Raw genomic sequence first — 14,962 nt, 5'->3', positions numbered from 1 at the left:
CCACTCTCCTAGTTTTTCACTCCATTCAAAGCCCAGCAAGACTCAGAATGTCTCCAATGTCCATACAGATGAGCTCATGTAACACCCTAACTTTCTATCTTCATTGCCTGCAGTAACCTCACATCTGTACTCCACATCACCATGCACAGCCACGTCCTGGACCCTGTCAGCACGCTGGACATGAGTCCCCACTCATGGGCAGCCTGCTGATCCTTCCAGCTGTCTGACTTCCTCGGTCCCATCCCACTTCTTCCACAACTCCACTAAGTCCTCTAGACAGTTGAGTAACCCCCTTTCCTTCCAAACCAAGCCATCTTTGTCTTTTCTCCCTTTTCTATCTCAATGTCCCATTATTTGAGTCCCTTTTTGCCTTGATCCTCTTGCCCTGCCTCCTTGTACCTTTGCAGCGTTTGCCCTGTTAAACTAAAACAATCTACTTGTTACTAGCCATCGCTCTGTGATTACTGTACTGCAAGGCCACCACCTAGTGGGCAGAGGGGAAAATATATCATACAACTTCGTAGCTTTCAAATCTGGGTTTATCTGACCAATTCAAAATGTCATATAGGCTGGGTGCAGTGGCTCATGCCTGTAATCTTAGCACTTTGGGAGGCTTAGGTGGGAGGATTGTTTGCTCATGCCAGAATCTTTAGGAAATCCAGCTAGACCAAAAAAATTCAATAGGTTCTGCCACACTGGTCTCTTGCTAAGATCAGCATTAGCAGATACATATGAATAATGTACATTAGGGTATTTAATGTAAACAGATAGGCCTACCTTTGGCCTAAAGTATTGGAGAGCAAGTCAGACACAGAAAGATAAATACCACCGTGTTCTCACTCATATATAGGAGCTAAAAAAAGATGAGGTCATGGCAGGAGAGTAGAACTGTGGTCATTAGAGGCTGAGAAGGAGAAGGGGAGAGGTTGGTTAAAAGATACAAAATTACAGCTAGATAGGAGGAATAAGTTCTACTGTCCCACGGGACTCTAGGGTAAATGTAGTTAATAATAATAAATTGTATATTTTCAAAAAACTAGGAGAGGATTTTGAATGTCCCACACATAAAGAAATGATAAATGTTTGAGGTGATGGATATGCTGATTACCTGATTTCATCATTACATGTCGCATATATATGGAACCAAAATATTACTCCATTCCATAAATATGCACAATTATTACATGTCAACTAAAAATAAAAGGAAAAAATTAAACTGTAATATAAATTACAGTTAGCAAATGCAGTTATCAGCTTTTCGAAGCTGAAAATTATGGTCCACATTTGAACCATAGTTTTAACAAACCCAGAATGCAGAGACAAAACGGAAAGACTTAAGGGGGAAGTATTAAAATGCCAGAAGAGGCACTGCTAATCCTCCTACAATATAAAGTATGTCTTTATCTGCCCTTCTAATTTCTTTCTGATTGATGCCCTGACAACCCATGCATGCAGGTTCTGCATATATTTTACGCACTGATTAATGCTCTTTATAATATACATGTATAGCAGCTAACAAAAGTGAGGGAAAACGAGAAAAATGCAGGTTAAATAACCAATCTTACCTCCCAGGCTCATCATCTGAGCACATTCCAAGCACCTGTCATTATGCCTGCTCTGGGGTATGCATTGTGTAGAGGGTCATGAGAGTCAGTACTACCCCGATGCACTGTGAAGGTAAGAGCGTGCTGCATAGCTGTCTTGGTTCCTTTCCCAATTATGCCAGGAAAGAAACAGTGACAGCCTTAGCTCTTTGCTTCTGGCTCTAGACAATGGTAATTAGAATGTTAACCTTCTGCTAATTTGTTATGTGCAATGTTCCTCCTTGGAAAATTATACTCAAAGAAAACTGAGCAGAAATTCTTCCACAGAACCCAGACTAAATTATTGGTAGCTATATTAAGAACCAGAGGGACCCATTATTATAAGCTATTTATAGTTAATGAACTCTATAAAAACCTTTTCCTCACTGAGGCGGCTTTTGACATGGCATTCAACATTCCATTTTCCAACTGCAGACTTGCTTTAAAAAGAATTATTCATATAACATAATCTAGGGTAGGAAATTCTATCAGACCATTTCTCAACCTCTTGAAAATAAATCTCAAAAAAAATGATACAGGAATAGGAATTAACAATTGCCAAGTAACTCCCCTCCTGTCCAATTCTCAAGAAACACCCATTTCCAAGGAGCCTTATAATTTGTATATTGATTTCATACTATGCAATTCCATCTTAATTCCTAGAATTTCTACATTATAATTTCTGCACTTAAAAGAAAGCCTGAACTCTTTATCAAAATTAACATTTATTTGGCCTAGAAATCAACACAGTCAAGTCAACATTTAGTGGCTACCATTCTATAGTTTAATATGACAAAGACATACTGTTCTTCATCACTCCTTCAGGAAGAGCAAACAATGTTAGCACATGCAGTCAATGCTGAGATTATTTAATGATGAATCTGAATTTTTGTTTGTAAAACTTACATATAAAATAAAGCTTTGTTAGATAGCTTAGTATAAAACCTACTAACTTTTCTGGCAACTACCAAAAGTTCACTAAATCCTAAATAATTCAACTCTAAACCAATTTGACAGAAAAGAAATCTAGCGTATACCAGAAATGAAGCAAACTGCTAGTAGTCTTACACGTGAGGAGAAGATTACCTGGCAATGTCTGGGTGTGAATCTATCAGAGTGCTGACAAATCGAAAGAACAGAGAGCCCTTCCATTTCACAAATTCTTCCTGCACAGAGAGAAACCGGCATATTTCAGGATGTGTGTTAATGTACAAGCTTCACCGTACACAGTCACTCAGCCACCTGTGGATGCTCTCTAGTGATACCACCAGAGATCTACCGTCAGCCCCTGGATCTGTCGCTGGTGCACTGGTTCAGAGCATTGGCTCTCACGTCCTGGCCATCACGAGAGCGTGTACCACTTGTTAGTTACAGAGACATGGAGGAGGATGTGCATAGAACACATCGGACCTTCTACCATATTAGCAAATGACTCAAAGCACATGGCTTTAGAGGGAGAGAGCCACTGGTGCTTCCATAAGGTACGTGATTCATGAAAAGATGAGTGTATGAAACATACCAAGACAGACATACAACTTAAGTATCTTCTCTTTAAAAATCAAATATTATTTTCTCCTCATTACAGGCCAAACATATGCTTTCAGTGTATCTAAAAGTATCTAATGCTCTGTAGAGCTCTACAGTTCCCTAAGCTCTCACGCCCTGAGACATCTCAGTGGACTCTCAGAGCAACACCATGACCTAGCCCAGCGTAAACACTAGCACCTCCACTTCACAAATGAAGAAGTGACATCTGAGAAATGTGGGCTTGTTCAAGGTCAAGGAGAGTAACAGAAATGGAACTAGAACTAATTGTCTACTGAGTGTGCTTTTCTCCACATGACATTTATCTGCAAAGATGAAACTTCACACTGCTTGATAGGATATATGAACAAACACCTAAAATGAATATTTATAAGTAATGATCTGTTTAAAAGGCTGTACTAAACATTAGAAGAGTTATATTCTTAAATCAGAGATGAGACTAATTATTTTTGGATTCTATTACACTACAAAGCAAGCACATTTCCTATGCTACTCAAATATTCCCTAAACCAGAAGCAATGGTGGAGGGGAGGAAGGATCTAATCCTCATACGAACCTGCAAGAGATTGGTAAGCAAGATGAGTGTCTGCTTTCGGATGAACGGATCCGAATCCTTCAGACACATGGAGATGTTGGGAATGTACTTGTCCACCACTACAGTGTAGCGGATGCAAAGATCGCACATCACCACGATGACATTGTTGCGGACAGCCACATCTTCACACACCTCGAGCTCTCGCACGAGAGTTGGGATGCTCTTCTTTGCAAGATCCTCATGCTGTAAGCACAGCTTACCTGGCACAGAAGTGAGGAAGATGTCTTGTTTCTATTCTATCCTAATTTCATGACTACATTTTCTCTAGAGAAATCTTACTATGAATTTTAGTTCGTCAAAGTTAAAACATCATGCCCACAATCACAAATAACAAAAAACTAAAGGCAGACAGACTCACCCTAAATATTAGAAAGTTCAAAATACCTTTAGGAAAAATAAACTCCCACAAGGTTTCATGAGATATACACTATGGGACGTTCCTTTACACTAATAAAATCATCTTCCTTTTAAACTTAATGTTTGAATTTTATAGTTACCTACGTACCTGGAAAATGACCAACAATTCCTAATAGATGTCACATTTTACTTTTGATTATACACGTACTCTACAGAAGCTAAATACCTTGTATGAATTTGAAATTTGAGCTATGGAAGTAGGAAAGAATGCTCATATCATATATTTTATTTCTTATGGATAGTTAGGAGGGCTGCTGAGTTTTATTTGTATATTTGCTTTGTGGCCTGGAGAATGTTTTGTTCTTATTTGCAGTCTTAGGTATTTGAAAAATAACCAGTATTACCAAAAACTGTTCTCATATATATATATATATATATATATATATATATCTATCTTTTTTTTTTTTTTTTTTTAAGACAGGGTCTCACTCTGTCACCCAGGCTAGAGTGCAGTAGCATCATCATAGCTCACTGCAATCTCAAACTCCTGGGCTCCAGCAATCATCTAGACTCAGTCTCCCCAGTAGCTAGGACTACAGGTGCATGTCACCATGCCTGGCTAATTTTTCTATTTCTTTCTTTCTTTTTTTTGTAGAGATGGGGTCTTGCTCGTGCTCAGGCTGGTTTCAAACTCCCAGCCTCAAGCAATCCTCCCACTTTGGCCTCCCAAAGTGCTAGCATTATAGGTATGAGCCACCATGCCCAGCCCCAAAAATGTTCATAAATCTTATCTAGCATAAAATATGCAATCACACTGAGGAAAAAAAATTAAATTATAGCACCTAGAGGTCAGTGTTTTAAAGATTAACAATAATTTGAGTTCATGGAGAAAAACTGCTAATAGTTCATCTACCAGTTCTGAGAAGTATTTTAAAAAAACCCATCTCCTTTATAGACTGAACTTCAAATTTATTTTTCCATTCCCAGAAGTCAGTGCAGTGCCAGGCATACAGTTCTTGATGAATAGACTTCAGTGCTACATTATGAGTATAAAAAAATTATAGGAACATTAAAGGTAAGTGAAGGTATTGAAAAAAATTATAAGAATAAGTAAAATTGTAATAAATTCACACAATCCTACTAAAAAAAATAAAGCTCCCTATAGAGAGTGTTCTGAGTCTTATACTCTCGGGTAGTTTTCAACCCGAGGACTCCTATGATTAGGTATAGTGTGAGCCATGGTATCTGTCAGTTTCCTAGGCTTTATTGTTTGAGCTCATCATATATCTACAGCTCTGTTATGCCTGCAGAGCTGGGTGCTCCTATTGGAATTACCTCCCCAGATCACAAGAGCTAGAGTAAACATACACTCAGCAGCACACAGCACACTACCATGGCTGGGCTTTTTATAAGACAAAAGCTACACACAGAACTTGACTGCACAAGCCCCGTTTCCCCATGTGGTTTTCTTACCCAAGGTAATGATGGCGTGCGCTCTAATAACAGAAGGCATGACAGAGCCTCTGACCTGGGAGGGTGCATGGCAGGCTGGGGCATCGTCACTGCTACCTTGAGACGATGGTACTACAGGGAAGGGAGAAAGGATTACTGACAGAATCTCAGCAGTTAACTCAGCCTTAACACAGCATGGTGCAGAGTACGATTTCAAGTGCCTTACAGTGATCCGCATCAGCAGAAGCAGCCAAAATGGACTGAATCAGAAGGAAGACTCGCTTCTCCACTCTGGCTGGACATAGTTGGGCTATATCTCCTAAGGTAAAAATGTACTTCACCTACAAAGAGAATTGGTTTTACAGTAAAAATAAGGCAAAAGAAAAGTTAACTCTAGCTAGATTAGGACATGTCCATGAGTCCTTTACCCCTCAATTTAAAAAAATTTTACTATTTTTTGTTCTATAAAAATACATGACCGTTGTAAAAATTTTTCATGTATAACTTTTCTTCAAAGTATTTCTATAGTCAGATGGCTTTATGTTTGCTTTTCTTATACACTTACTAATCATGCTATTTTGAAGTCTGCAATTATTACTTTGAATAGCAGGCACCCTTTCATGCCAATTTAATGGCTACATACACATGCCATTTAAAAACCATGGATATCATTATAATTTATTTCACTATTCCACTATTAATGAACACAAGTTGTTTGAAACTTTGCAAATGTTTACAGGAGCTCTGGTAAGCATCTGTGTACCACTGGATACTGCTCTATTTCCTTAAAAGTAAAATCCAGGGTTAAAGAGTATATAAGTCTGTTTTACATCTTAAAATATATTTCCAAATTGTCCTCCAGAATGGTTTACTATTTAGACTCCTATGCTTTCTCGCAGCTGCCATTACTGTGTACTAATGACATTCAGTTTAACAGTTAAGTAATATTGTTCTTTTTTCTTTACCTCCAAAATGGAAGGGCGATACTGAATAGTAAAATGTCAAGTAAACGCTTATTGTAGGATAAGAAAGACAATAATAGATGTGGGTTTAAAAAACCTTGAACATACTGTATCTCTTAATAGATTAAAGAAATACTTAAATCCTATGTAAAGATGCATGAATTAAACAATATATATAGGGCCAAACTTCTCTGTATATATTTTGATTGAAGAGTAGCTTCTGGTGACATATTTAATAGTTGAAAAACTCACTGACCCTGATAAGCATTTGTCTTAATGTGGGCAGCGACCCTGCCCAAAGAAATTAAAAGAGCCAAGCCCACATCACATATCATGGCCACCTTACCTGAAGTGTCCAGGTTCCCATAATGAGACTTTTTATTAAAGGATGTGTGCACAGTAGTACCCCAGTGCTTTCCCTTTCAACAAATCTAAACTTGGTCTGTGATTACCAGAACTACAAGAGCTAGGCGGGCAATGCAGGAACTGAACACAGAAAAGAGGTGCTCTGCTAATTTAAACAGCCAAGAAAAATGGCCAGTTTTGGTTAAACGATGTCCTATTCTGCAGGATATCAAAAAGCAGATCATTATGTCCTTTACTGGACAGTGTCAGGTGTTGGAATCAGAACTGTCATAACACATTTCATCAACAGTCAGCCACTGAGAACAGCCAGCTGGCTCAACATGTCCTGGCTCACAGGACTCTCTTACACAGTTTAGAAACAGTGTCTAAAGCAGGGGTGCCATGTAATACGATCTTGCTGCTCCAGAGCACTGTGTTTTGTTTTGTTTTTTTTTTTTGAGACAGAGTCTCTCTCTGTTGCCCAGGCTAGAGTGAGTGCCGTGGCGTCAGCCTAGCTCACAGCAACCTCAAATTCCTGAGCTCAAGGGATCCTCCTGTCTCAGCCTCCAGAGTAGCTGGGACTACAGGCATGCACCACCATGCCCGGCTAATTTTTTCTATATATATATTTTAGCTGTCCATATAATTTCTTTCTATTTTTAGTAGAGATGGGGTCTTGCTCTTGCTCAGGCTGGTCTCGAACTCCTGAGCTCAAACGATCCGCCCACCTCGGCCTCCCAGAGTGCTAGGATTACAGGCGTGAGCCACCGCGCCCGGCCCAGAGAACTGTGTTTTGAATTGTCAAACTTCTCATTTTATTTTAGACATCACTTTGCAACTGCTTAGCACTATTCCTCAGTTCTACAGTCTGACGTTCAAACAGCTCAGAAGACATGTTATAATTTTTTTAAAAACTCAAACAAATCAAAAAATAAAGCATACATTCACTTTATTATTTTCTTACCTTATTATTTCTAAGCTTAACTCTACTGAGCTTACAATACATATTGTATTTTCCTTATTGGAATCAGGTTTCATCCAAGATCTAATGGATGATGTGTTTACCATCAAGTTTTCCCCCAGAGAATAAGTATATAAGAAAAACATAAATAGGTTAACAAGAAAAAAAATTCTTCTAAAAAGAGAGTAAGCTCTAGGACAGGAGGGCTCTTTTCTTGTTAATAGCACTTAAGGTACACATTACAAAATCATCTTTAGTAACACCTCGCTGTCATAAGGAAGAGAAAAGAATGGTTAGCAAAAGCAGCTCCTTACCAGCAGGTCTTCCTCCAGGTTTCCTGCTCCACCTTCCTTCAGAACGATGTTGGCCAGGCGATGCTCACAGGTAGAGAGCACATCCCCACACACCTGCTTCAGTAGCTCCTACGGCAAGTCAAAAGTCATCTCTGAAGGGTCTCACGTCTCCCAGATGACCCATAAGACACATTCGCAGAAGAAACTCTACAATTTTCAAGTGGATATGCCATAAGACCTGCTTTTGTGTCTTTCCTCTTTCTAACAATTTGTCCAAAACCACAAGGACACACTTTTGGCAGTCTGGCCGTGAGAACTGGCTAAGCAGAATTTGCAAAGAACAGTGTTTATATCATCTTTCCTTCTGTGTTTGCCCTACACGGGCAAAAGGTAAGTATTTAGGAAGACCTAGCATCCTACTTTATAAGAGATCTGTAACAGCAATGCTCCTCCAACAACAGAGAAAACAGTTGTCGTTCTTCTGGCATATGCAGGTGGTGAATTAATTACTGGAATAAACAATTTATTTATTTATTTATTTTTTTTTTTTGAGACAGAGTCTCACTCTGTTGCCCGGGCTAGAGTGAGTGCCGTGGCGTCAGCCTAGCTCACAGCAACCTCAAACTCCTGGGCTTAAGCGATCCTACTGCCTCAGCCTCCCGAGTAGCTGGGACTACAGGCATGCGCCACCATGCCCGGCTAATTTTTTGTATATGTATATTTTAGTTGTCCATATAATTTCTTTCTATTTTTAGTAGAGACGGGGGTCTCGCTCTTGCTCAGGCTGGTCTCGAACTCCTGACCTTGAGCGATCCACCCGCCTCGGCCTCCCAGAGTGCTAGGATTACAGGCGTGAGCCACCGCGCCCGGCCAACAATTTATTTTTAAAAGACATAAAATAAAAAGAACAGTTGTTATTCTTCTGACATTTCTTCATTAGGGACAAGTTTTCAGTGTTGCTGACTGGTCACATTAACTTCAAGGGGTCACCTCTAGTGCACAACATCTAACTGCACCTAGATGTCAAGGGAGATAGCTCCTGACCACATTCTAGAATGCTAAGACTTCATTTTCTGTAGAAGGTAGTTTCAAAATACTTGGGTTGAGCTAAGGGCCTCCACTCCATTCCTTCCATGTTCCCCTACGCCTACTTTCATCTCAGGAATGATGACAGTACACTGAAATTGTTTCTTTGCGTGCATGCCTCCCTGCTACACGGCAAGTGCCCTAGGAAGGGCCCTGTGTGAACCACCATCCAGGGCCCAGCAGCACCATCATGACATGATGCCCAAGAGTGTTGGCCAAACTGCTGGCAAACCGGTATTATGAGAAAAATGTTTTTAGTCTGACCTGGCCCAACATGTTTAAAACTACTGTCTTTATTACTTTTAAAAGAACTGTTGCACTTAAGATTTTAATAGACTTCACAATTTGGGCCATGATGTTTGCCAGGAGAGCTTCCAAAATCCATATGCTTTATCTCGATGAGAAAAAGGCCAATGTATGTGAGACCTCAAGACTAGAACTTGGGACAGAATCCAGGAAAGCCGTCAAGGCCATCCAATCCTGGATTCTCTCCACATAGCAGCTCATGCCAAGGTGTTGTCTGACTTCTCGTGAATGCCTCTGATGACTAGGGACAGGTTCTCAGGCAAGCTCCTCCATGGTAGACAGACCACAGTTAAGTTTTTTCTTCAGTTGGCCAAAATTTATCCCCTTGCAATTTCTACCTATTGGTCCAAACTGGTCCTTAGAAATGCCAAATAAATCCAATTCTTTTATACATAAGTCTTTCATATATTTGGATTTAGTTAGGCAGCCTATCCCACATAATTCCTCCTTTCCCTATGCTAAACACTCCAGGTCTGTCAGCTATTCCTTATACGACTTGCTTTGTAATCCCCTCACCTAATTCCTCTCCTCTAGTTACACTGAATTTTATCAACATTTCTCTGAAAAGTCACTGATATTGAATTACAGAGTGTGTCATGTTACATTTAACCAGGACAAAGAGCAGGACCATTACTCCTCTTATTCTACACACTATTCCTATTAATACAGTCCAAGATCTCATTGACATTTTAATGATAGCCACAAAACACTATTAACTCGTACTGAGCTTACAGATAACACAAATGCCCAAAGACCCAAGTCCTCTCATATATAGTACACTGCTGCTGAGCTGCATCTTGATCATCTATTCTTTGGATAATTTGTTCTCAGTAAAATAAAGAATGTTCATTTACAAAGAAAAGAAAAAGAGAAGTGTGTTTAGGGGAAACAGGTCCTATGGGTTTAAAATACCCTAAGAATCCAGGAAAATATCAGGGTCTTATTCCTTCATTGACCACTAAGGGAGGTGATGTCAGCAAAGCTAAAACTGTGGCCATTTTTCTAACAGTAGTAAGTGCTATCCCTGATCTAGCTCTCAGTTTCTAAATCTGAAGACAACTCTTGCTTTCTTCACAGGCTCTGACAACAATATAGCCTCTGTCCTAATGACTATAGGCCATTAGCAAGCAGCAAAGGACTTCTTATGGCCCTGACTTCCCAACATACAGATAATTCTTTTGCCAGCCAGTGCTGGTGAAAGAACATTTGGAAGGAATCAGAGAACTTAGTTCTAGCCCGAGCTCTGCCATTAGCAAGCTGTGTGCCACAAACTTTGCAGGGTTGCAGTTTCATAATCTGCCATATAAATTTTCCCCACTTTTTTCCCTATATCATTTCCTCTTCATTCTTACTGGACTTACTAGAGTATCAGCTTTCTTTTTTTCACTATTTGATATTCAAATATCCTCCTACTTAGGTCATGTTTCTTATTTAAAAGCTTTTCATATAATTTCTTGGGTCTTGAGATAAAGTATTAGAAAAATCAAATAATGCAAGTATCCCTTTCACCAATATAAGTGATGAAAGGTAGATACCTAGAAAACAGCAGACAACATTTACATAGGAAATAGCTCAGTAATTTTTTGCTAAGTGAATTCCAACCTGTCTCCAGTCTCCAGCAAAAATGTTGCAATACATTGTTTTATTAGACCTGTTATAGTAAGTAGAAAATGTAACATACCAAAGCAGGACTTTATCTAATGAATTTATGTAAGAAAAGGAAGCATAGGAAGGTAGCTAGGCAGCTTAGATGAAGCAATCATTTTTTTTCCTGGAAAACCTAAATATATTTCAGCAATTATTTAAATTAATTTTTGATTTCTATAATCATTATTAACCTCCAGCCCTGAATTTTTTCATTATGATTAGCACTAAGAGTATATCTCATGACAAAAACAGAATACATGGTAATAAAATTATTTCTTAGAGATATCGATATGGATACCTTTTAGAGAGTCAAAGTAACTCTCTACTTCACAGAAATCCCTGATTTGGCTTTGTGTTTATGCCTATATAAAAACATTAGTTGTAGGCTGTGGGCACTTTTGGGACATGATACTAGCAAGAGATATTTGAGAAATGTAACTTCATAGTATCAGGACAGGCATTTTCCAGAATTATGACTCATCAACAGATCAGAAACCTGGACTGGAGGGAACTCCCTGATTACGAGGAAAATTGTCCACTAAGTGTTCTTGGAACGAGGGTGGCAATGAAGGAGAAGGATGTCCAAAGGTATCATAAGCATCTGGGCTACAACTTATTGAAAGATAACCTTGCGGAATGCTCACCAGGAAATGAGTGTCAATCAGCAGGCATGCCTTACTAACCTGGAACCAGGGTGGTGACTACTTCAGGGACCATGTGCCTTTGGCAGCCAGATCTTCTTGGGGAATGTCAAGAGCTAGTCACATAGCATTGCCTTGTTATAGCAATAGCCACTGGGGACTACACATCCTTACAGGTCCTCTGTCTACAGAGAACACTCCTCAAACTTTGAAACAGAATAACATGTCTTAAGTACACATAAGTCAGAAAGATATCAAGCAGAGTCTGTGGCCATACCTCTTCCTCCACTGCTGTCTCTGCAGATGCTCTACAAAGCCTTTGCAGGGTATCAACGGCCGAACTGATCAACTCTAGAGACCAGTGAAATCCATTCAGCTTACACTTGATAACACCTAAGAAAGAAGTCAAAACCTTTGAAGTGTTACTTAAACAAATTTATATATATAAATGTAAAAAACTGAAATGAATGAATGACAATGCCTCTTCAAGGAAGATTCTCCACTAGACACTCACCAGTCACTTTGTCCCGCGTACTCTTAGGAAGATGCTTCGCAATATGCCCAATAACACACAGAATATGTCCTAAGGTGTCTGAATTAGGGTTCTGCTGACTAGAGAAAAGGCAGGAGAAATATTAAGAGAGAACCAAATTAAACTTTGTTACCAAAAAAATGCCTTTTGTTCAGGATTATTAATACTGGAAGAATTAGGGAAGGGAACATGCTTTAGGAGTCAACCTGTGGGAATATCAAGGCACTTAATGTACTTGGACAAAGAGTAAACTGCCAGCTTAAAAGTGATCCTTAGTTTTTTTTCTTTCTTCTTCTTTTTTTTTTTAAAAAAAGATAGGGTCTTATTGTCACCCAGGCTGGAGGGCAATGGAATGATCATAGTTCACTGTAACCTTGAACTCCTGGGCATAAGCAAGCCTTCCACCTCAGTCTCCCAAGTCACTGAGACAACAGGCGTGGGCTACCACACCTGGGTAACTCTTTTATTTTTTGTAGAGACAGGGTCTTGCTATGTTGCCCAGGCTAGTCTCAAATTCCTGGCCTCAGGTGATCCTCCGGCCTTGGCCTTTCAAAGTGCTGGGATTGGCCGAGCGCGGTGGCTCACGCCTGTAATCCTAGCACTCTGGGAGGCCGAGGCGGGTGGATAGCTTGAGGTCAGGAGTTCGAGACCAGCCTGAGCAAGAGCGAGACCCCGTCTCTACTAAAAATAGAAAGAAATTATCTGGCCAACTAAAATATATATAGAAAAAATTAGCCGGGCATGGTGGCACATGCCTGTAGTCCCAGCTACCTGGGAGGCTGAGGCAGGAGGATCGCTTAAGCCCAGGAGTTTGAGGTTGCTGTGAGCTAGGCTGACACCACGGCACTCACTCGAGCCCGGGCAACAGAGCGAGACTCTGTCTCAAAAAAAAAAAAAAAAAACAAAAAAAAACCAAAGTGCTGGGATTATAGGCATGAGCCATCATGTGGGCCCTGATTTTTATTTTTCATGTTTGTTTTTATGCCATGTGTTAAAGAAAAAAAATCTCAGTATACAAATAACTATGAAACAGGCTGATTCCTTAAGACATGAGCTTTGTTTCCAAGAATCTTGAGTGTCCATCAGTGGCTAAATTATAAGCATACATACCTGCTGATTTTCTCCCAGGACTCTATTATTTTGGTGTAGTCGAGCTTCGGTGATGAGCAAGCAATCTTGGAGAGCAGCATCCAGGCTGGTGCAGAATGTCCCATGCCAGTGTGAGATATCACATTGCTTATAAAAGTGGGTGAGAATTTATCTTTCTTGGACCAGATATGAAAAGCCTTATTTAGATAGCGGCTAGAAAAAAAGATGGAAGGTAGAACTGTCACTATAAATACATAAGACTATTCAGGTCAGCCTCTCACAGAAAGGGCATCAATTTCTACGGCCCCAGGAATCCTCTGGCATGTGACACTACTCTGGCACAGGTTCCTAGCACATGGCTCATCTGATGCCAACTAGACATCGCTTTAATTTTTATTATAGAATAAGTTTTATTTATTTTTCCCCTCATAAAATATTTATTTTTTTAAAGGAAACAATAAAATCCCACAATTCATTTGAGATCTTTCCTATCCTCATCTCTTACAAAATTTCTATGCAAACATATGGGATAGGTTACCAATAACAGATACACACAGAGTTTACAGGGTTATAGTGACAAAAAAATGGACACACTGTCCTTTTCTCGATGGAAGAAATGACATCGTAGCACTTAAATACAGCAATATTAAGTGAGCCAAAATTTACAATAGCCTACTAGTACCACTCAAAAATAGATATTTCAAACCTTTTTAAAATAAAATAAAAAATGCTTCTGATGTACTAAAGTGTTTGTGTTATGTTCCTGTTGTTTTTAAACCATCTCTCATTTTACTTCGTCCCATAGCACTGAATGAGATCATACAACTTACGAGACAATGCCATATTATGTATTTAAACGAAGACAAAAACATACTTCTTCCCCAATTAATTTTTCCTAGACTTCTGGGAAAGCATGCAGGTGCATACACATACAGATCAGTAAGACTTTCTCATTACATTTTTTTAAAAAGGGAAATTCTCAAAGCATGGAGAACAAGTCAACTATAACAAAATAAACACATCCACGTACCACAATAAGCATATGCATATAAATGGTTTTGTTAATGTATCCGCTATTGATTTAAAAAAAACAACCATATACGTCAAGAGTTTTACTGCAGTTAGCTCACTTGATTATGTATGATTTATGTCCAAATACCACAAGACTCGTGCAATCAACAAATATTTTTACATTTATTTAAAAAGAATAGCACGAAATTTTATGTGAAGTTTGTTACATGAAGCCAACAGATTGAGGAAAAAATTCTCTGAACTTCCAGCTTTTAAATCTCAAATCTGGCTTCTCTCTGGCAACTCACACCCATCCATGTCAACTGAGCAGTTCCCAGAAGGCCTCCCAACCTAATCCTCAAACAGCCCCACTGTGGGCCCCGGCCCTTCCCTACCTAGTCAGGTGGCCGTTCAACAAACACTAACCAACCTCCATCCTAACATCAGAGCCCAGGGCCACTCTTCAGTCCCCATTTTAAGTGCCCTCTACTAGAGGTTACTGACAACTTCCTTTGCTCTTAGACTCCGGTCTACCAGTTTCCCTTCACTAATCCCTT

The 14,962-nt window shown here is 39.5% G+C and overlaps 1 protein-coding gene across 1 annotated transcript in view; it reads right to left on the bottom strand.

Annotated features, from left to right (window-relative positions):
* The window catches only part of NCAPD3 (non-SMC condensin II complex subunit D3), a 70,993-nt gene that overhangs the window by 16,707 nt on the left and 39,324 nt on the right, over positions 1 to 14,962 (bottom strand). Inside the window, exons 18-25 of the mRNA XM_069468671.1 lie at positions 13,416 to 13,607; positions 12,288 to 12,385; positions 12,051 to 12,166; positions 8,115 to 8,222; positions 5,759 to 5,873; positions 5,554 to 5,664; positions 3,685 to 3,923; positions 2,670 to 2,749 (exon numbers count right to left, since the gene is read on the bottom strand). Of these exons, the coding sequence (XP_069324772.1) occupies positions 2,670 to 2,749; positions 3,685 to 3,923; positions 5,554 to 5,664; positions 5,759 to 5,873; positions 8,115 to 8,222; positions 12,051 to 12,166; positions 12,288 to 12,385; positions 13,416 to 13,607 (1,059 nt within the window). The remainder of the gene's footprint in view (positions 1 to 2,669; positions 2,750 to 3,684; positions 3,924 to 5,553; positions 5,665 to 5,758; positions 5,874 to 8,114; positions 8,223 to 12,050; positions 12,167 to 12,287; positions 12,386 to 13,415; positions 13,608 to 14,962) is intronic.

The sequence above is a fragment of the Eulemur rufifrons genome, chromosome 6 (assembly GCF_041146395.1).
Source record: "Eulemur rufifrons isolate Redbay chromosome 6, OSU_ERuf_1, whole genome shotgun sequence".
Lineage (NCBI taxonomy): Eukaryota > Metazoa > Chordata > Mammalia > Primates > Lemuridae > Eulemur > Eulemur rufifrons.
This window is presented reverse-complemented; position numbering and strand designations above follow the sequence as displayed.